Here is a 23,725-nt window from a genome sequence, read left to right on the forward strand (position 1 = left end):
AAACATGACTAGCTCCTGGCACTTGAGCTCTTGAGTCTTGGCTTTTAATAAGAGTGGTCCTAGGCCCCCTGGTGCCAAAGTGAGGCTGAAATTCCAGTTTTGAGGGAGGGATTTGTTAGGGTCAAATGCATGCATTTCTGGCACTACCCCCTTTTTAAGAAGAGAACGACACTCTGGGGGCCAAAGTGCATACTTGTAAGCCTATCCGTATCAGCCACTGTGAAAAGCCCTGGGTTAAGTGACTGTCTCTGAAAGACTTTATTGCCTCTCAAAGCTGTGAGGACACAGAAACAGCAGCAACCTGGCTGGCAACATGAAATAAAGGAGAGGACCACTTCAAAAGATAGTAAGTACATTTCCAATCAAAACAAGAGCAATTTGATTAAGTTGAATTGAAAGTTCAATGAATAATAATTTATGAAAAATTGTAACTTTGACACCTGATATGCATGCTTACTACAAAACCTCAATTTGTGTCTTTATTAAAGTTTTAATGAAAGTTAAAAAAAAAAAAAAAAAAAGATCTGGCCTTACAGAAACTCTCCCAGTATCTAACAGTAACCTAATAGTAGCCTAACAGTGAGTGTTGATTGCCAAAACAACTAATTATGACAATAATTTCCTTTAATAGCTGTATAATATTGTGGTGATTTTAAAGTTGAAATTCTGTACACTTAATACCAGGCATTTTGTATGTGCATTTGCAATGTGTGAGGTGTAGTCCAGAGGAATACTGTTACATACTGTCGTAACGGTGCGGATAGGACCAAAGGATGCAGACCAGAGCAGTTTTAACAGTGTTTATTTACAGCGGTGAAAATGCAGTCTTTAAACAGGTCACAAGAGCAGGTACAGGAACCGGGGAGCGGGAGACGGGTCAGGCGGGTGCGGTGCAGGTAGAGGCGGGCAGGACAGGACCAGGACGGGGATAGAAGCAGGTGCGGTACCAGGGCGGGCGGAGCAGACGAAGACCAGAGCGGGGAGCGGGTGACAAACCAGAGACCAGGACCGGACAGGAGACGAGACGAGCAGGAGACGAGACGAGCAGGAGACGAGACGAGCAGGAGACGAGACGAGCTGGAGACGAGACGAGCAGGAGACGAGACGAGCAGGAGACAAGACGAGCTGGAAGCGATACCGGGACTGGAACGTGGCGGCAGGAGCTGGGCGAGTAGAGGCAGGAATCTGGAGGGTGCATAAATCCAAATGAGCATTTGCAGGAAAGTACCATATAACAAAGCTTAGCAAGAAACATTCACGTTTTACACGCGGACGGTCTGGCACCGAGTGTAGACTGCCAAGCCTTCTTGTACTCAGCAGCAGGTGGTGGTGATTAGGCTGATGCACCCCAGGTGTGCACGGGAGGAGTCAGGCACTCCACCCAGCTCCAGACACACAGGTAGGGGAGGGGGAGAGAGCACGGGAGGACAGGGAAACTGACATCATGACAGTACCCCCCCCCTAAGGTCCACCTCCTGGTGGACCCCCAGGCTTGTCAGGATGAGCGCGGTGGAAGTCTCTCACCATGTCGGGGTCCAGAATGCGTGCCCTGGGCACCCAGGATCGCTCCTCCGGACCGTAACCCTCCCAATCGACGAGGTACTGGAGGCCCCTACCACGGCGACGAACGTCAATCAGGCGGCGGACGGTGAACGCCGGGTGGCCGTCAATGACTCGGGCGGGCGGTGGGGGATCGGCCGGAGGGCACAGGTCGCTGGTCCGGACTGGTTTAACCTGGGAGACGTGAAAGGTCGGATGAATCCGGAGAGACGGGGGTAACTGGAGGCGCACCGCCGATGGATTTATGATCCTCATGATCTTAAACGGTCCCAGGAATCGGGGGGACAGCTTACGGGAGTCCGTCTTCAGCGGGACCGTCTTGGCGGAGAGCCAAACCATCTGGCCAGGTTGGTATACGGGCGCCGGGACACGGTGGCGATCGGCCGTCGCCTTAGTGCGCGCTCCAGCCCGAAGAAGGGCCGCCCTGGCCTTCTTCCAGATCCGGCGACAGCGCTGGAGATGGCGCTGAACAGACGGGACGGCGAGGTCCCTCTCCTCCGTGGGAAAGAGAGGGGGTTGATATCCCAGCGATGCCTCGAAGGGAGACATACCTGTGGCGGAACTCACGAGGGAGTTGTGAGCGTACTCTATCCAGGGCAGGTGAGTACTCCAGGTCGCGGGGTTGGCGGAGGCTGTGCACCGTAGGGCCGACTCCAGGTCTTGGTTGGCCCGCTCCGTCTGCCCATTAGATTGTGGATGGAACCCGGACGTGAGGCTAACCGTGGCCCCCAAACTGTTGCAGAAAGACCGCCATACCTGAGAGGTGAATTGGGTCCCTCTGTCGGACACGATGTCCACCGGGATGCCGTGGAGTCGGAAGACATGACTGGTCAGCTGGTCGGCAGTTTCTTTGGCTGTGGGGAGCTTAGGCAGGGCAACGAAATGGGCGGCCTTGGAGAAGCGGTCCACAATGGTGAGAACCACCGTGTTCCCCTGGGAAGGGGGAAGGCCCGTCACGAAGTCCAAGGCGATGTGGGACCAAGGGCGACGAGGAACTGGGAGAGGATGCAAGAGACCAGAAGGGGGTGAGTGGGAGGCCTTGGCCCGAGCACATACCTGGCAGGCGGCGACATAAGCCCGGGTGTCTGTGTCCATCGTGGGCCACCAGAAGCGTCTCCTGAGGAGGGAGAGAGAGCGACCGGCACCAGGATGGCAGGCGAAACGGGAGGCATGGACCCACTGGAGCACCTGAGACCGGACAGAATCGGGAACAAACAGTTTATCTGGAGGGCCGTTACCTGGGTCGGGGTCGTTGGTCTGGGCCTCTCGGACGGTGTCCTCGATATCCCAATGGACCGCGGCCACCACACACGAGGAGGGGATAATTGTTTCTGCGGTGACCGGGCTATCCTCCAGGGCGAACTGGCGGGAGAGGGCATCTGGTTTGACGTTCCGAGATCCGGGGCGGTAGGTGAGGAGAAAGTTGAAGCGGCTGAAGAAGAGGGACCAACGAGCTTGACGGGGATTGAGGCGCCTGGCGGACTGGATGTACTCCAAGTTTTTATGGTCGGTCCAGACGATGAATGGTTGCTCCGCCCCTTCGAGCCAGTGGCGCCACTCCTCCAAGGCCAGCTTTACGGCAAGGAGCTCCCGATCCCCCACGTCATAATTGACCTCGGCCGAGGACAATCGCCGGGAAAAGAAGGCGCAGGGACAGAGGCGGTTGTGGGGGTCGAACCTCTGCGAAAGCACGGCCCCCACTCCCGAGTCGGAGGCGTCGACCTCCACGATGAATTGCCGTGAAGGGTCGGGCTGGTGCAGGATGGGAGCGGAGGTAAATAGTCTCTTAAGCTTCTCGAAGGCTGTCTGCGCCTCAGGAGACCAGGCAAACTGCAAAGCAGGAGAGGTGAGTTTAGTTAAGGGCGAGATAACCCTACTAAAATCCCGGATGAAACGTCTATAAAAATTGGCAAAGCCGATAAATCTCTGGAGCTGTCTCCGGCTGGTAGGAACGGGCCACTCAGTGACAGCCTGGATCTTTTCAGGATCAGCTCTTACTTGGCCCCGCCCCACAATGAAGCCCAAAAAGCTGACCTCCTCTGCGTGAAACTCGCATTTCTCAGCTTTCACGAACAGTTTATTCTCGAGGAGGCGCTGGAGAACCTGGCGAACGTGCTGGTGATGCTCCTGGGGGGACCGCGAGAAAATCAAGATGTCATCCAAGTAAACAAAGACGAATCGGTTAAGGAAATCACGGAGCACATCATTGATGAGGGCTTGGAATACGGCAGGGGCGTTGGTGAGACCGAAGGGCATAACCAAGTATTCGAAATGTCCCAGGGGTGTCTTGAAGGCCGTCTTCCATTCGTCTCCCTCCCTGATGCGCACCAGGTGGTACGCATTCCGCAAATCCAACTTGGAGAAGATGGTCGCACCGTGGAGGGGCGTAAATGCCGAGTCCAGTAAGGGAAGCGGGTATTTATTCTTTACAGTTATATTGTTCAGACCCCGGTAATCAATGCAAGGCCGCAGGGATTTGTCCTTCTTAGCCACAAAGAAGAACCCCGCTCCCACGGGTGAAGTGGACGGGCGGATGATTCCGGCAGCCAGGGACCCACGGATATAGTCCTCCATTGACTCGCGTTCAGGTTTAGACAGGTTATATAGCCTGCTAGATGGTAGTGGGGCACCCGGCAGGAGGTCAATGGCGCAGTCATATGGGCGGTGGGGCGGTAAAGAGAGGGCCTTGCTCTTGCTAAAAACCTCCCCCAGGTCGTGATATTCAGCAGGCACCGAGGACAGATTGGGGGTGTCTGGGGACGGATCAGCGACAGGAACGGACCTCCCGGCCGGAGGGAGGGCGGACCGAAGGCACTTGGCGTGGCAATCGGGACTCCAGCCCGAAACTCCGCCCCTGGCCCAATCGAAAACAGGGTTGTGGGCGCGTAGCCAGGGGTAACCAAGGACCAGAGGAGAAGCGGAGGAGGACAGGACATGAAACTGACGGTTCTCTTGGTGGTTGCCGGACAGAATCACGGTGACAGGTTCTGTGATGTGAGTGATGTGCCCCAGAAAACGTCCATTGAGCCCCTGGGCATTTAAGGGGCGTTCGAGGGGCTCCAGGTAGACCCCGAGCTGCTCCGCGACTTGGGCATCAATAAAGTCCCTCTCAGCCCCGGAGTCGATAAGGGCGGAAACGCATAAGGTCTCTGTGCGAACGCACAGGGTGGCGCTGAGCCGCAGTCTATTAGAAGAGTCCAGGATGTGTTGCTCGCCCACCAGTACTCCCAGCGCTACTGGTGGGCCCCCCCTTTTGGCCGAACTGGGCAAGTGACCACATAATGTCCGCGCTCACCGCAGTAGAGGCAAGCCCCGGCCAGACGACGCCTCCGTTGACGCTCCTCGGCCGACACAAGGGTCCTGTTGAGTTGCATGGGCTCATCCGGCGGGGGCGGGGCAGCGCGTGGCTCCGGCGGGGCCGGTGACCGGCGTCTCTCTCGGCGACGAGCCCGTAGGCGGTTGTCTATACGGTGAGTGAGGGAGATGAGGGTCCGCAGGTCGGGGGGTTCGTCCCGGGAAACCAATTCATCTTTCAAAGTCTCGTTCAGGCCCCGCACAAACACAGCCCGCAGCGCGCTGTCCGTCCAGTCCAGCTCCGCCGCATGTGTCCAGAATTCAATGGAATAATCCGCTACCGTCCTGGAGCCCTGGCTGAGAGTCAATAACCGGGAGGCAGCATTGTCCTGGTAGTGCGGGTGGTCAAACACCAGCTTAAACGTGGACACAAATTCATTAAAATCCAGGCTATCCACAGACGTCTTCATTAGGCGCGCCTCTGCCCACTGGAGAGCTCTGCCCCGGAGTAATCCACATATATATCGGATCTTGGTGGCCCCCGAGCTGAAACGAGAAGGGCATTGCTGGAACATGAACTCGCACTGGAACAGGAATCCGCGACAGAGGTGAGGTTGTCCAGCATACGGCTCCGGATCCGTGCCTCTCGGCTCCGGGAGGCATGGTGGCGCTCCAGCTGCAGCAGGCGGGGTGACGAGGAGCGCGGCCACCTGGTGGTTAAGCTGTGCCACCTGCTGGGACAATGTCTGATTTAGCTCCAATAGAGTTCGAATGGATTGTTCGTGCTGACCCAGCACCGCCTCGGGGTGAGAGTGCGTGAGGCGGCGCATCTGGTCCGGATCTGAGCCTGCTTGGTCCATAGTGGCCAGACCGTTCTGTCGTAACGGTGCGGATAGGACCAAAGGATGCAGACCAGAGCAGTTTTAACAGTGTTTATTTACAGCGGTGAAAATGCAGTCTTTAAACAGGTCACAAGAGCAGGTACAGGAACCGGGGAGCGGGAGACGGGTCAGGCGGGTGCGGTGCAGGTAGAGGCGGGCAGGACAGGACCAGGACGGGGATAGAAGCAGGTGCGGTACCAGGGCGGGCGGAGCAGACGAAGACCAGAGCGGGGAGCGGGTGACAAACCAGAGACCAGGACCGGACAGGAGACGAGACGAGCAGGAGACGAGACGAGCAGGAGACGAGACGAGCAGGAGACGAGACGAGCTGGAGACGAGACGAGCAGGAGACGAGACGAGCAGGAGACAAGACGAGCTGGAAGCGATACCGGGACTGGAACGTGGCGGCAGGAGCTGGGCGAGTAGAGGCAGGAATCTGGAGGGTGCATAAATCCAAATGAGCATTTGCAGGAAAGTACCATATAACAAAGCTTAGCAAGAAACATTCACGTTTTACACGCGGACGGTCTGGCACCGAGTGTAGACTGCCAAGCCTTCTTGTACTCAGCAGCAGGTGGTGGTGATTAGGCTGATGCACCCCAGGTGTGCACGGGAGGAGTCAGGCACTCCACCCAGCTCCAGACACACAGGTAGGGGAGGGGGAGAGAGCACGGGAGGACAGGGAAACTGACATCATGACACATACAAACATATGTTCTTTCACATTACTTAAAGACCCACTCCCTAACATCCGCAGCAATGCTATTTTTTTCCTCAGGACAAATTTAGAAGACGGGTTGCATATTTTGAGAGTAGTACAAAATTGCTAAATATGCAGATCCTTCATCAGTGGACATAATCAGAATAATTTTGCTTGATTAATAATAATTTAGAGGTCTGGTGAGGATTATCCTTGAGGGTTTTCTTTCTCTGATGAGACAATAAAGCAAAAATGGAACAGGCCTCATAAGATGTATGCTATTAACAAAATAATTGTGCTGTGTGGGTTTTTTTCTGTTATTTTGTTTTTTTTTATGTATACATAAAAATGACAAAATGACAATCTCATTAATTTCAGAACAAATACTTCATTAAAAAAAAAAAAAAAGCATTTCATTTCATGTCGATATGATAACATGTTGCAAGCATCACTATACTGCATATAAAAGTTTTAAGAGCTGAATTGAATTGTGCAGACACCATGTCAACAGGTGCTAAGTGAAATCCACTCCCTCATACAGGCTGTGAAGTGTGGGGCATGTAATCTGAATACCCTCAGGCTCATTCCCTAAAGTTAGAGTGCAAAAGTGGGACACAAATAAGTCAGTTTTCACATTCAGGATTTGGCGATTTAACCAGCTAGTCTTCATACAGTGATTGTGGTACAGAACTAACGTCACTTCCTGGTTATGATAGATAATACTTTTATGAGGTATGTGACCCTCCGTCTGTAAAACTGGTCTGGAATGTACAAAGGACACTGAAGTATTTGGGACTTTCATTCCAGAGTAGTCCAAAGTCCAAACCTGCAGACTAAGTTTTATAATTAACGATCAATTGAATAGAATGACAAGAGATTAGCTAGGTTTATAACTGAATAACTGAGTAGTTTCACATTATTAAAATGTAACATAATGTAAAGATCATATTGAAGGTCTTTCATTAAATGCAATTTTACTTTTCATGAACAGAGATAGTGGTGTTCCACCGAAGATGTTTAAAATACGTAAGACCAAGGAGGAAGAGCCTACGGCTCCGGGCCAGGGTAAGAGAACATTGTGGAAAATACGGAGATTACTATTCTATAAGGTTTAATCTTACTGGACTTGTAACTGCATGTGATGATGCCAACAGTGAGGATTAAGAAGAAGTCCCGAGTGCCCGGAGTGATGATCACACAGTTTGTGGAGGAGCTCCCTGCCGGAATGAGCACCCCAGACTTTACCCGTAAACCCATTGCTCTGACTCTGCAAGAAGGTAACTCTCCACACTCAACCAACAAGGCCATGTGATCTACTCAAACAGTACAAACGTGAAATGTCTTTTTCAGGTAAACAGGCTATTTTCCGGGCGATTGTTACTGGAAACCCGTCTCCAACTGTGACCTGGGCAAGAAATAATGGAGAGATTGATGAAGAAAATTACGTAATTACCTTTGACAAAAGCACAGGGGAACACCAGCTACAGGTTTGATTATTTGGTTTCGATATAAATCCAAGCTAAGTAAACTTAAAATAAAAAGAACATACTCCTATTGTAAATGTAGATACCAGCTTTAATATCAGACCAAGCCGATACCTACAAGTGCTTTGCCAGAAATGAGTATGGAACTGCTGTGGTCACTGCCACTCTCAATGTTATTGAAGGTACAATTCTGAATTCTGTAATATTATGGAACAAGTGATATATTATAATATGACCATGCCATTTATCTTCTAACTACAGTGGGTTATAAGAAAAATAAAGCACTCCAAGCATCAAGGACAGGTACATCAACTGAATATTGTGCATCACATTTATTGACAGTTCTCAGCTGATTAATACCTATCTCTGCTTCTGTCATAGCCATTCGGGAGTTGCCTGAGGATTTCAAAAAGGGCTTAAAAAAGTATTGAGAAAGGCACCTTGGAACCACAGAATAGTTTTGGGTATATGTAATGTTTACCATTACTTTTCCCTATTGTTTAAGCGTGGACCTAGAGCCTAAAGAAGAGCAAAAACCAGAGATAGATGAAAAATTCTGGGAACTGTTGATGAGTGCAGATAAGAAGGACTATGAGAAGATTTGTGCCCAGTACGGAGTGACTGATTTTAGAGGTATGCTGAAGAAACTTAACGAAAAGAAGGAGGAACGGAAGAAAGAGCAGGAGCGGGTACTGAAATCTAGGCTATAATAATAATAATCTATTTCTTTTTAAGTACACATGTGAACAGATGCACTTGGATTCATTACAGGTGGTTGAAAGACTTTGCAACCTGAAGCCAGTTGAAATGAGAGATGATGGCAATGCAGAGTTTGAACTTGAAATGTCATTGAAAGATCCGACCAGCAAAATTTTCTTGTACAAGGTATGAAGGTCATTTCTAATTGCATGTATATATGTATATATATATATATATATATATATATATATATATATATATATATATATATATATATATATATATATATATATATATATATATATATATATATATATATATATATATGGGGGGGGGGTGTATATATACACATAATTTTATGATTACTTTGATGTACAGGATGGTGTCATGGTGCCTTTTGACGCAGACACCGAGATCAAACATGGACTGAAACAAGTGGGAAAGAAGTTTGTATTCAGTATTAATGGAGTGAACCCTGAAGATGCAGGCTTGTATCAGGTGGAAGTGGATGGAATCAAAGTGTTCTCCACTGACTTGAAACGTAAATCAAAAGAATAAATACTGATCTGAACCTAGAATTATCTTTCAATCTCTTTGGTTGAATTTTTGCATGCAGTCTCACAATGTACAGACATCAAGTGGAATCTAGAGTTTACCATTCTGGAATATAACATTTTGCTATTACAACTTTTATACCCTGTATAGTTCCAGGTGTAGAGTTCCTGGTGAAGATTCAAGATGTCCATGCAGAAGAAAGAGAAGATGCCATATTTGAGTGTGTTCTATCTCAGCCCATGTCAAAGATCACCTGGATGGGGAACAGCAAGCCCCTGGAGCAAGGGGACAAGTTTGACATCATGGTGTCCGAGGACATGCTGATCCACTCACTGTTGATCAAAGACTGTTTTGCCCTGGACAAGGGAATCTACGCCGCTTCGGTGGGAGTCAAATCCTGCAACGCCTGGCTCATAGTTGAAGGTTTGAGCTGTTCTATTCATGTGTCTGACATAACACTAGCAGCATAATAAAAAAAAAATGAAATTGCTGTCAAATTGAAAATGTTGCTGTTATGTTTAAACATTATACACAACAATACATGAATATTGTTTATTCTTATAATAGTGGATCCAGATCCAAATAATCGTGGGAAGAAGAAAGCTCGCAAAAACACCCGTGCCGGAGGTGGTGGAGCCGACCTCCTGAAGATCGCAGAGGAGCAGAATGCAAAGGTTCAAGCAGAGAGACAAGTGTTGATTGCAAAAGCCAAAGCTGAGGCTGAAGCCGCTGCTGCTGCAGCTGCTATTGCAAATGCTGAAGCTGAGGCTAAGGCTAAAGCTGAGGCTGAAGCTAAGGCTAAAGCTATAGCTGAAGCTAAGGCTAAGAAGGCTGAAGCTAAGGCTAAAGCTAAAGCTGATGCTAAGGCAGGAGAGGGTAAAGAGAAGAAGTCAAAGGCTAAAAAAGTAGAAGCAAAGGAGGGAGCTGAGCCCACAGGTGAGGATGAGGAGGAAGAGGACGAGAATGAAGACGAAGAATCAGAGGAAGAAGAATTAGCAGAAGGAGAGGAACCTAAACCAAAAAAAGAGGGTGAGCCTGCAGAAGCAGAGGGTGGAGAGGAGGCACCGATTAAGGGCAAGAGGAAGAAGAAAAGGGCTGGTCCACTGGTGCCTGAAACAGTTGTTGGTGAGAAACATCAAACAATATATTAAGTCACTTACAGCTCTTTTGATACACTCTTATTTTTCAGAGGTTGGAGTATATTTCACCTGTGGTTTGTCAGATGTAACTGCAATCATTGGGACTGACGCTGAGCTAGTGTGTAGACTCAACACCGAGGACTGTGATGGAGTCTGGTACAAAGAAGGCATAGAGGTAAAAACATATATAGTTTGTCATCAATACATTTACATAATAAAAATCTCTGATTTTCAGATTACTCCGACAGATGATCTATGTATAGTTAAAGATGGAACTTATCGCAAACTTATTGTGAAAAATTGTAAAGAGGAAGATGCTGGAAAGTTCAAATATGAAGCTGATGGACGCAAAACTGAAGCTTTGCTCAAAGTTGAAGGTAGACACAAAAAAATTTCAGAATATTCAAGTTCAATTAAAACGATCACTATGCATCTCTGTACATCTCCTATAAACAGATCCACCCAGAATCAACCCTGAAGAACTTGAGGAGTACAAAAAGCCTGTGGTAATCAAAACTGGGAAAGGGGCATCTTTCGAAGTCTCCTTTGTGGGCCGAGAGCCCACAAAAATCCAGTGGTTCAGTGAAGGAGAGGAGCTGATTGAAGACTCACACACTAAAATTGAAAGATCTGCCACACACACACGCCTTGTTTTAACAAAGTGTAATCGCAAAATCTCTGGAGAAATTAAAGTTAAGATTAAAAATGAATGTGGAGTTACTGAAGCAATCACCAATCTGCTTGTATTGGGTAAGTTTTCATAAAGCCTGTTCTATAGACTTGCATAGGACCACATTATCTGACTTTGTGGTTATTACAGATAAGCCTACACCACCTATGGGGCCGGTGGATATTATCGAAAGTTCCTCTACTCTTATCGAGTTCAAATGGAGGCCTCCCAAAGATAATGGTGGATCGCCAATCACTGATTACATCCTTGAGCGACAACAGATTGGCAGAAATAGCTGGAAAAAGTTAGGAAAGATTGGCCCAGAACCTAAATACAAAGACATGGATGTGGACCATGGTAGAAAGTACTGCTACCACATCAGAGCAGAGACTGACCAAGGTGTAAGTGAAATGATAGAGACAGATGACATCCAGGCTGGGACAAAAGGTGAGTTCACTGTTACGTGGGTCAAAGTAGGGCTGTCCCTAATTAAGCAATTATCTGTTTGATAAGTAAAATGATTATTTATACTATAGATTTTTATATGCATTTCTAACCAAATAAAGGTTGAAATATGGTGAGTGGATGCTTCCAGAAAGAGAATATTTACACATAAAGTGTATATATACATATAGTATTTTCAATACTATTGAAAATCAGAAACTGTAAATAATTGTTGACAATTAGTTGAGTTAATAATGAGGCTGTCTTTGCTGTTGTGTGTGTGTTTCAGAATCTGTATAGTCCACAATTCCAACTATCAAAAAAAAATAAATAAATAAAAAAATAAGAATATAAGAAATTAGTTCAGTGAATATATATATATATATATATATATATATATATATATATATATATATATATATATATATATATATATATATATATATATATATATATATATATATATATATATATTCACTGAACTAATTTCTTTGTCATGTAATCCACTGTAGCATACCCTGGAGCTCCTTCTACACCTAAGATTGTGAGTGCTTTTAAAGACTGCATCAACCTCGCCTGGAATGCACCGTCTAATACAGGAGGTACCGACATTTTGGGATATAATGTGGAGAAACGCAGGAATGGAAGTAACCGGTGGGATCAAGTCAACCCTCTCAATGAGCTTATCAGAGGTTACTATGTTTTGTTTTATATTTAGCTTTTTCAGATTTCAGTTTTTACACTAATTAACAATGGTTTTATATGCTGTTTTACTTAATCTGAACAGCTAAGGCGTATGGTGTGAAGGATGTTGTGGAGGGTTTTGAATATGAGTTCCGTGTGTTTGCTGTGAACATTTCTGGAGCCGGAGAACCCAGCACACCCTCAGAATTTGTATTTGCAAGAGACCCTAAAAGTAAGTAATAATAATATACACATAAGTACTTACAATTGAATAATCACATCAAAATGGTTATTTTAATACTTCAACAAATTAATAGAAAACTAAAATTACAATTAGGGGTAGCAAATTTTGAAAGAAAAAAGAAAAAATGGTCTGTTGCTCTAGCTTGGTTTTCATTGTATGGTTTCTTATGAAAAAAACACAAATAAAGTTAAGGCCAACCTTTTAATTAAACTCTCAGTACCACAAAACACACAAAACACAACAATTAATTTGTCCAAAGTCTGAATTCTGCTCCAAAACATCCTTTTAATGCCACTGGACTGGCTGTAGACCACGTTGAATTAACCAAAAAAAAAAAAACAAAAAAAAACACCAGGCCAATAATTGCTGTTTTAACAATTACATTTAGTTTTGATTAAATAAATTTTATTAACTCCTCAGCCTGAGGCACCACTGCATTATTTGTTTTTGTGCCAAGCCCAGATACATTGTAATGGTTGAATAAATAAATAGTCCACATTAGGTGTGAACCCCATCACTTTATGAATAATCAAAACACTGCATACTGGGAGGTGAATGATTTGGTAAGACAGTTCAGAAACCACAAGCAGAAAGTAAATGGGAAAGATCCAGTCATTTTTTTTCTAAGTTCAATGTTTGGACATTACATTGATTATTTTCCAGAGCCTCCAGGAAAAGTAATTGACCTGAAAGTGACAGATTCCACATACACCACTCTTTCTCTGGGATGGACTAAACCCATAGAGGATGAAGGTGTCCAGGATGAAGCTAAAGGTTACTTTGTAGAGCTGAGACCGGCAGAAAACCCTGAGTGGAGCCGATGTAACTCCAGTGCTATCATCGTGACTTCCTACACCATCATGGGTCTCAAGTCCATGGCCATGTACTGGGTCAGAGTAGTGGCCACTAATGAAGGTGGAGATGGAGAGGCACAGGAGCTGGACAACTACATCATTGCAATGCCACCACCTGGTATGTAATACTGGGTCAATAAGCAATAGATCAGCAACACTACAATTACTGACAGCTAAATAAATAAATATATGTTACATGTGTGGGTTGGACAAAAAAAGGGTTAACAATGCTGTTTTTCCTCTTGAGAAGCTATAAAAAAGACATGCAATGACACCAAAAAATAGAAAAACTTTAAATTTTCAACTGGACTGCACAATTCATTTATTTAAAAAATCGCATCTTGTCTTATTTTTATTTTTTTTATGTCCTGTCCATTCCTATGGAGTAACATGATCAGGTCCTAAAAGCCCCAAAAGGGGCACATTTCAGGCACAGGTTTGTTGCCACATATATGTATGTGTGTGTGTGTATATATATATATATCCTGGCCAGGCCACTGTGTCAAATTTTAGAACCCATTGTGGCCCGTGTGTCAAAAAGTTTGCCCACCCCTGGTTTTTGGTGTCAATCACTAACATGGTGGAATCATACACCAATAGTAACATTATGACTATATGATGTAGGAATACAAAAGTTTTCTGTTTACAAAAGCACCTATAGTTTGCAACCATTTGCACGTCTAAATGTCTAAAATGTATCTTTCCTTCAACAGTGAGACCGCAGTTTACAGACAGAAAGATCAAGAACTTTATGGTCATGAAAGCAGGAAATTCCGTGCGAGTCAACTACAACTTTGTGGTTTGAACAAAACTTTTTGACACTTGGATTCACTCAACTTTACAAGATTACATCAGAGTATAGATTTTCAGTTTTTCATGTTTTGTTTTCCAGGCCTCCCCATTACCAAGAATTACTTGGCTTAAGGACAGCCTTCCTGTGGGCAAAAATGTGACCGTGAGCAATTCTGATACATCCTCCCAGTTAATTATTGCCTCTGCTGAACGCCACGACACTGGCATTTACACCCTTATACTGAAAAACCTGGTGGGCCAAGAGACCACTAGTGTGGAGATCAGAGTAACAGGTAAAGACTCTTTACTTGAAATGTCACTCCCAAATATTCATATGTAATGTAATGATTAAATTGTGTAGATGAACCCAAGCCTCCAGGCCCAGTGGACCTGGAGGAAAACGTTTCGGGAACAGTGACCATCTCCTGGGGTGCGTCTCCAGATGAGAAGAAGGACGACCGTCTACATTACATGATCACTAAGAGGGATTCTGTGAAACGTGCATGGCAAATCGTGGCTGATCATCTCTTCAATAACAAATACACAGTCATCAACATTATGCCGGGAAGGCAGTACTATTTCAGGGTATACGCCAAGAATGACATGGGAGAGTCCAAACCCAGCGAGTCACCAGTCTGGGAGGTCAAGAGAAAAAAGGGTATGTTACATAAGAAGCAGGATAAAGGGCTAGAAGGGACAAATATTTTAACATATTTGTTTCTTAGCAATACACACTGGCCTAAGCTTTGATGCCATTGATTTAGAGTTAGAATAAATACACAAGAACATCACTATCAATTTTCCTGTCCCACATCTTGAAAACTGAATGAAGGGATTTGAATGAAGAGATAACCAAGACCAACTATACAAATACCACAGCCTCCAAGTAAACTTGGCTGTGCAAATACAGTTCTACAAATCCAATTTTATACCTCGAAAACATCAATATGATTATGCTTTCTTTTTGAATCATCCTTTTAGAAATCTTTTCGCTCAACTATGAGGAGTCTAAGGACTGCAGTTTCGAGGCTCCTCCACTGTTCACCGTTCCTCTAAAAACACACCACACTCCAGAGAGCTATGAGTGCTACATGAGCTGTGCAGTGACAGGAAACCCCAAACCCCATGTGACCTGGTACCGGAACAATGTCAGCCTCAATACCAACACCAGCTACTACATCACCAACACATGCGGGGTCTGCTCCATGGTCATCCTCAAAGTCAGCTCCAAAGACAGTGGCGACTACACCGTCACTGCAGAAAACAACTTAGGCAGAGTGGAGTGCTCAACTAAACTTGTGGTAGATGGTAAATAGCACTTAAAAGTGCATTCATTATGTAACTTTTCTGGTGGAAGATCTGCTACCTGCAAGTAAATAACACCAACAGGACATGTCACAGGTGGTGGTACAGATAGTGTCATAGAGTGAAACATTTCCAGTAAAGCAAACATATAGCCATGCACACAAGATGGTTATGGACTGCCCACCAGAAAAGCTGCATAGTCCACCTTTTAAAATGCACTTGTTTCATTTATTTATTTTTGACTGTCATTATTTAATTTTTATTTTATATTTTTCAGATTGAGAAGACCCAAGAATTGTTGAATTGCAGCTTTTGCCCAAATAAAATGTAATATGATTAAAATGTGTATTGTATGTTGTTTGAATTGTTTTAGGTTGATTATAATAGGTATGTCCAAATAGCATAGAAAATTATGGCTGAGAAAGAACAAAAGCACTTTGACAAAGGAGAATAAACCTTGCCTTGCCTTTACAGATTATATATGAAAGAAAATTTGTTTTGTAGTTAATTTCTACACACACACACACACACACACATATATATATATATATGACCACACGTATGTACATGTGTATATATATATATATATATATATATATATATATATATATATATATATATATATATATATATATATATATATATATATATATATATATGGTTTCATCCCCTCTTTTTCCACGCTTGGGACCTCTACTCTGGGAGCTTGCGGGTTCTGCGCAGTATCTTTGCCGTTCCTAGTACTGCACTTTTCTGGACTGAAATGTCTGATGTTTTTTCCTGGGATCTGCTGTAGCCACTCCTCCAGTTTAGGGGGTCACTGCCCCAAGTGCCCGGATGACCACAGGCATCACTGATACCTTCACCTTTGAGGCCTTTTCCAGCTCTTCTTTGATCCCCTCAAAGAAGGATGGAAGTACTTTCTCATGTTCCTTTTTCCTGATGTTCCCATCACTTGGTACTGCGATGTCCTCCACAACAGCTTTGCTCTGTTGTTTACCCACCACCACAATGTCCGGTTGCTTCGCCGTCACCATTCTGTCAATCTGCATCTGGAAGTCCCACAGGATCTTGGCTTGATCATCCTCCACTACCTTTGGAGGTGTTTCCTACCTTTACGTTGGGGTCTCCGGTCCGTACTCGGCACAGATGTTTCTGTACACTATGCCTACCACTTGGTTATGCTGCTCCATGTATGCTTTCCCTGCCAGCATCTTACACCCTGCAGTTATGTCCTGGATTGTCTCAGGGACCTTGGGTCTTGTCTGGTGTGGTAGATCTGGGCCTCTATCACTCTGGTGCTTAAGGCCTGCTCCTGTGCAGCCAGGATGAGTGCCTCTGTGCTGTCCTTCAGTCCAGCTTTCTCAAGCCATTGGTAGGATTTCTTGATATCAGTCACTTCAGTTATGTTCCGGTGGTACATCCCGTGCAGGGGCTTGTCCCTCTATGATCATTCCTCCAGCACTTCTTCTTCTGCGCTCCACTGTCTGAGACATTCACTGAGCATGTCATCTGTTGGGGCCTTGTCCTTGATGTACTTACGGATCTTGGATGTTTCATCCTGGATTGTGGCTCTCGCACTCACTAGTCCTCTGCCTCCTTATTTGCAGCTTGCGTACAGTCTCAGGGTGCTGGGTTTAGGATGGAACCTGCCATGCATGATCAGGAGCTTTCGGGACTTAACATCAGTGGTCTGTATCTTGTTCTTCGGCCAGCTTATGATTCCTGCTGAGTATCTGATTACTGGCAGGGTGTAGCTGTTTATTGCCTGGGTCTTGTTCTTGCCATTGAGCTGACTCCTTAGGACTTGCCTTACTTGTCGGAGGTATTTGGCTGTGGCTGTTTTCCTTGTTTCCTCTTCAAGGTTACCATTTGCTTGTGGGATACCAAGGTACTTGTAACTGTCCTCAGTGTCTGCTATTGTCCCTTCTGGGAGGCAGATCCCTGTGGACTACCTTCCCTGTCTTTGTCACCATCCAGCTACACTTCTCAAGTCCGAACGACATTCCAATGTCTGTTCTGTAGATCCTGGTGGTGTGGATCAGTGAGTGCATGTCTCGCTCATTCTTAGTATACAGCTTGTTGTCATCCATGTAGAGGAGGTGACTGATGGTGGTTCCATTCCTGACTCGATATCCATAGCCATTGTTGATGATTTGGCTGAGGGGGTTTAGACCTATGCAGAACAGCAGTGTGGACAGATGGTCACTTGTGCAAGTGGCTTCCCATTGGCCTTGAGGGTAGTTTTCCACAACCTCATCGAGTTTGCAATGAAGGCTCTTAGAGTCCTGTTGTACAGCTCCAGGCATTCAGTGATCAATGTGTGTGGTATTGAGTCGTAGGTTTTCTTGTAATCAATCCAGGCAGTGCACAGGTTGGTCTTATGGGTTCTGCAGTCTCGGGCGACTATTCGGAGCTGGTGTTTGGCTCCCCTGATATTTTTGCCCATGCCTTTCTGTGCTTTGCTCATCTATTGATCCATGTGCCCACTTATCTTAGCCGCGATGATGCCTGACATGAGCTTCCATGTTGCAGAGAGACAGGTTATTGGCCGATAATTGGATGGTACTGTATCCTTTGAGGGATCTTTCTGTATCAAGATCGTACGCCCTTCGTTTGGCCATTCAGGGTGAGTCCCATCCATTAGCAGCTGGTTCATCTGTGCTGCCAGACACTCATGGAGAGCAGTGAGCTTCTTTAGCCAGTAGGTGTGGATCATGTCAGGGCCTGAGACTCTTTCCTGGATGTCTGCCATTGTGATGGTAACTGGATTATGTTCAAGGTTTTCGATGTGGTCTTCTCTCAGAGCCACTAGCCACATGTGATGCCTTCTCATGGCTCCCATGGTTGCTCTTATAGCCAAGCATCTCTAGGATCACTGCTGCTGAAGTGTATATCAGCTCATTAGTGTCTGTGATGGTTGAGGTAGGGATTGGTCTCAATGCTGCATTCACATCCTCTAGGAGACTTTCAGGTCAGTCGCTGCCTCGCTCAGTGTGATACTTTGTACCCAATCTCCAGTTGGGGAGTTAATGTTAACTCCCCTCTGACCTGGCATCTTGCCCTAGCATATTTTGTGTTGTACCTGGTCAATCTCAAGTCGTGATAGCAGTTGCTGTTTCTTAATGTTGGAACACTGAGCTACTAGATGCTTAGCCGTAAGCTTGGACTGTGGGTTTCGAAGTAACCATTTTTCCCATAGCCTCTTCATGTAACCCCTCTGACTTGGGTCACTGGAGTAGTAGCATTCCAACCGAGCCTTGTTCTCGCATCTCACCCATCTCAGTCTTGTTCCAGTAGCCCATTTCTCATCAAGGTGCTCTGGTTCCCCAACACCTGACGTAGACCTTGTTTGGCTAGACGACGTCTGGGCCTGCATCTCGTAAGTTTCATTCGCACTCATCATTGTATGAGGTAGGCAGTGGCTTGAAGCGTCTTGCCCAAATATATAATGCTCGATGTTAAGAGAAAGGAATTTGTTATAAAAGTCAGTCACAGTTTAAATCAGCCTTTCAAGTTACAATATATTATTTCAGTTCAGTTTCAGAATCAGTTGCAAGCTCTGTGTTATAACTACTAATTGCGGCTGCATTGTCCCTGTGTATAAGCAAAGTGTTAAATTCTGAATTGTGACTTGGCTCAAATGAAGCATATCTAAAAATAGTCGTAACTACTCTGAGCCCTCATTAAAAGTAGCATGTAGACATAATGAGACAGTAATTATTACAGCTGGACTAGTATGATTACAATGACAGTTACAAGCATGTAAAGTCTTCTATAAAACTGAAATCTAAATAGTAACATATAGCTTTTAAAGAAAGTGTTGAGTTTATGTCACACCCTAACCAGACACAGGCATTTATTGAACTAGTCTATTATGCTTCTTTACATTCACAACTACTGATGTCACATGTGTGACATGTACTTACACTCAGGTACTCATGACAGTAAGGTTAAAACAGGCACATGACTAAGTGCATATTTTAACATGTATGCATCTTCTAGGACATAGTATATATACCCCTCACAGACATGTAGACTCATGCCAGTGCAGTAAATATTGTACAGCCATCTGTCAGATAGCATGAAAGATACTTTAAGTGAAAGTAATAGGTGCTATTTGCTGAATGATTAAATGTATGGATAGAAAAGGTTTTATGGGCAATCATCTTTTTGCTAAATGTATAAGGTAAAAGGTTTTTCCATAAACTGGAATGAATAAAAAATGAATTGAAACTATGGACCAGATATTTTGTGTTCTAAAGATTGAATTGAAAAGTCAGGTACAGGCCGGGATACCCTATTTTCTGGACTATACGTTGCTCCGGAGTATTAGTCGCACCAGTTGGATAATAATGAAAATAAAAAAAAAAAAAAATAAATAAATAAATAAATAAATAAATATATATATATATATATATATATATATATATATATATATATATATATATATATATATATATATATATATATATATATATATATATATATATATATATATATATATTTTGCACTTGACTATAAGTCGCATTTTTGGAGGTTATTTATTTAACAAAATCCGAGACCAAGAACAGGCATTTTATCTTTAAAGGTAAGTTATAACAATAACAATAAAATAGAGAACAGACTGAATAGCAGAACAGCATGCTAACATAACAAATAGACCACAAGAACTGAATATGTGTCTGATATTTTTACGTAAGATGTTAACAGTTAATCAGATATGCCATGCTAACGTAACATATGCTGGCTTGTCCACAAACAGAGACATGAGAGTTCTTTTCACTGATGTTTACTGCGGTCTTACTTCTTCATCACAGTTCACACTGTAGAACTACCAAACACATCAAATATAACATAAGCTCTGGCTAATATTACATATACACACAAAACTGCATATGAACGCATGGAAAACATACATACCACTTTGGCCTGTGAGTAAACAAACCGGTGAATCCAAAACTTTATATTTAACTTTAATTGTTTCTTAAATAGTGCTCTGTCAGGTGAGACTCCGCATTAGCGTAAACGGCTGAACCGGAAAACAGGAAGTAGTTTTCACGACATTAAACAAGACTTATAATAAACTAAACATTTACAATATTGTTCCAAATGAAAAATTCCGCTTTATGGCCCTATAAATGAAGGGGAAATAAATAAGAGGGGAAAAAAAAAAGAAATGTATAAAAGAAAACGAGTCAAGTAAATTTTCGTATAGGTAATACAAACACACCAGCTGGTCAAACAAGTGAACTGTAACATGTATAATCATTACATAATGCATATTTATTCAGCTACATGAAGCACAAACACTGAACTGATATGGTAACGTAAGATATTAACAGTTAATCAGATAACTAAAGCATAAAAAACAAGCTAGTAAGTTTACTCTCGATCTCACTCCAAATCACTAAATCTATTGAAAACTTCATCCTCGGTGTCGCTTCTAAACAATTCTGCCTGCTGCGGAAGTAGATGAAGTGCCGCATTATTCTATTACACGAGTTGTTGTCAGTGTGCCAATAACAAAGATGTGAAATTATATATTTTAATAGCAAAAGACAAAGTTCAAATCTGTCAACTGCAAACTACAAATCATTTTAGGAGTGAAGACGTTTCGCTGCTCATCCAAGTTCTGGTCAGAATGCTGGTGTCCACTGCCTTATATCTATTTGAGGGGAGGGGCTAACCACACTGAAACTGTAAACTGTGATAGTTTCCAGTTTCAGCTGAGAGTACCCTATTCAGCCCTTAACGACCCTGTTATTGTTCTCATTGTTCTGGGTCTGAGGATGTATATATATTTTAATAATTTCACATATAAGTCGCCTCTGAGTATAAGTCACACCACCGGACAAACTATGAAAGAAAGTGCAATTTATAGTCCGGAAAATACAGTAAATGTGGAGAATAATCATTAAAATTGGTCACTTTATAAATAGTGCCATTGCTTACCGCTATCTATAACCATTGGATGGTGGTGAGGTCCAAATATGTGTACCTTAACCTTAAATGTTAATGCTACTTTTTAGTAGTTAAGAAATATATATATATATATATATATATATATATATATATATATATATATATATATATATATATATATATATATATTGAACAATAATGTGTTTATTTTTCATCTCATCTATAATGATTATCTTTTTATTTTTTCTCTTTTTTTAATTTTTATTGCTAGTTTTTAACTTCGCAATATTACCGGGTATGACGGAATACCAGCTCTCAACAGAAGCAACCCCTGAGAATAAATTCTTCAGAGAACATCAAGCGTCTCACATGAGCCCCTCACATGAGCCCCTCACATGAGCTCAGCCCAGCCCCTGTACCATACATTCCCTTTTATTACCCAGCGTGAAATACTCACACTCTCTCCGTGCTCAGAGTGCCCACTGCACACTTGTTGATGATAGCTTTGTGCTTTTTGCAACCGCAAACGAGACTTTAGAAACTTCCGGGAGGTGATATGAGGGTGCAAAGCATGACTGGTAATTTTCAGGTAGTCAAAAAAGTGTCTTACATAACATACACAAGTGCCTCTGCTTGGACAACTGATTCCTAAACCACAAAACATTGGATTAAGATATTTGTCATTTATGGAGAATTATATTCTGCCTTTTCCCCACATTAAATTGTAGTGTTTGAGTAATTTACATTTTATTTTATATTTACTGGTTACAATCAAATCTTTAATTTAATTGTGGATAGGCTGCGGGGGAAAGATGGAATGTGGTTGGAGAAAATTGTTGAGGTACAGCATTATGGTACAGTATTAAAAAAAGCTGATATGATGGTATGAAATTACCCTGGCTGCACACCTCCTGCTGATATGTACAATATTTATTTAAATTAGTTTTAGGTACAATCAATATTATTATTATTATTATTTTTTAATGGATTATATAAACCTAGGGACAAATGACAGATTATTGAGGTCCATCACCTAATTAGGTGATTCAAAACAGCACAAACTTTGTATTTCAAAGGACCTTGGTGATTACAGTTGTTTAGGCGGATAATATGTGCACATTCTATTTCTGTTAACACACCCAATAAACACATGTATTTTTGGGCAGGTGTGAACAGAACTTATAACTTCTTCGTAACATATGAAAAGTGCTTTGAGGATCTCATAAAGGCATAGATGCTGTCAACAAGAAGCACCACAAATTCTGGCAATAATTTCAAATTGGACTAAAATATACAACCACAATACTAAACAGTTGGGACACTGTACACAATGTAAACATAAAAACTAGCGATGTAATGAAAGTTAAAAATAATACATTTTGAATTTGCTAATTTTATAATTATTGTAACAATGACACATTTTGATAGTCACATATTTGAGTAATGAATGAATGAATCAATATAATTTTATTTTCCCGTAAGGGGAAATTTAAGCATATTGATTAGTAAAAAATATAAAAAGAATTAGGTCACTCTTCTCTACATAACTTGTGGGGAACCTCAGGGCCCCCCTCTTCTCACTTAACAGTTTTGATTTATGCCCAAAAACAAAAAAGCAGGCACCAGTTGAACGGTGTGGGGAGCCTGTCACAGTCACACAGTCATTGGCATTCCTCTGAGGACTTCATAGGTTGTCGACAAGGGAGGTAGCACTCACAAACTGGTGGAGACTGAGGAGAGGCACCAGCAGCAGCGAGAGCGCAGATCAAGGTAAGCCCATCATCTGCATCTAGGTGTTAAGGATTTGGAGCTTTGTCACTATACAGCCAATGTGGAAAAATCAAGTCCAATCCTGAAGATGTGCCAAACTGTTGAAGAAGTTGATAAGTTGATCATGTTACTGCTAATGTGTAAACTTGACTTTGGATTTCATCAGGTTCATCATTCATTTTCTAAGTTACTGAACCAACCAAGCAGCTTCAATTTATAGGTTCTCATAACAGGTAAAATCTATTTAATTAGACTTAATTTGATAAAAAAAAAAAATAATAATAATAATAATTAGCTTTGCGTCTATCTCTTTTTGCAAGAATATTACAAGAATATTAAATTGAACATGATATGGGAACATTTGATTTAATTAAGACTATTTATTCAATTAATTTCCATTTAATTTCCAATATAAAATAAGTGTCGTTGTTTTCTTTAATTGGTTGCTTCAATTTGTTCAACGTGACTTAATTAGGGCTAAATGAACACATTGGTAATAAGTTATAAAAAGCTAAGGTGCTACCCGGCATCTCCCACATCCACGTCAGTTACCCGAGATAGCCACTCCCTTTCTTAACATGGCCTTAGCAGTGTCCTCCTTTTAATCATTTTTATGATGCTCTCTGGCTCAGTCTGTGGGTGTACAGTCCCATGCTATATTTCAGCACTGGTCAAAAAAGCAGCTGCTAGAGTTAACTGTAGCATGCAGTGAGAGCCACATGAAA

At 43.2% G+C, this 23,725-nt stretch overlaps 1 protein-coding gene across 1 annotated transcript; it reads left to right on the plus strand.

Annotated features, from left to right (window-relative positions):
- The first annotated feature begins 263 nt into the window (after nt 1-263).
- LOC117371646 (immunoglobulin-like and fibronectin type III domain-containing protein 1) lies at nt 264-15,658 on the plus strand. The gene is made up of 24 exons (XM_033967342.2): nt 264-346; nt 7,427-7,500; nt 7,590-7,712; nt 7,786-7,922; nt 8,002-8,101; nt 8,181-8,222; nt 8,301-8,343; nt 8,425-8,608; nt 8,691-8,804; nt 8,997-9,159; nt 9,324-9,596; nt 9,741-10,298; nt 10,363-10,487; nt 10,548-10,689; nt 10,769-11,062; nt 11,133-11,429; nt 11,939-12,118; nt 12,214-12,342; nt 13,018-13,326; nt 13,922-14,007; nt 14,101-14,293; nt 14,362-14,658; nt 14,982-15,308; nt 15,583-15,658. Exons 2-24 carry the CDS (start codon nt 7,449-7,451, stop codon nt 15,585-15,587), a joined length of 4,173 nt encoding a protein of 1,390 aa, XP_033823233.2. The 5' UTR covers nt 264-346; nt 7,427-7,448; the 3' UTR covers nt 15,588-15,658.
- The last annotated feature ends 8,067 nt before the right edge of the window (nt 15,659-23,725 follow it).

Source organism: Periophthalmus magnuspinnatus, chromosome 5, assembly GCF_009829125.3.
Source record: "Periophthalmus magnuspinnatus isolate fPerMag1 chromosome 5, fPerMag1.2.pri, whole genome shotgun sequence".
Taxonomy (NCBI): Eukaryota; Metazoa; Chordata; class Actinopteri; order Gobiiformes; family Gobiidae; genus Periophthalmus; species Periophthalmus magnuspinnatus.

Coding starts and splice junctions, on each gene's coding strand:
- LOC117371646 (XM_033967342.2), top strand. CDS start 7,449: ATGTTTAAAATACGTAAGACCAAGGAGGAAGAGCCTACGGCTCCGGGC. Junction 8,344..8,424: donor TTCAAAAAGGGCTTAAAAAA/GTATTGAGAAAG, acceptor CTATTGTTTAAG/CGTGGACCTAGAGCCTAAAG. Junction 8,609..8,690: donor GGAAGAAAGAGCAGGAGCGG/GTACTGAAATCT, acceptor GATTCATTACAG/GTGGTTGAAAGACTTTGCAA.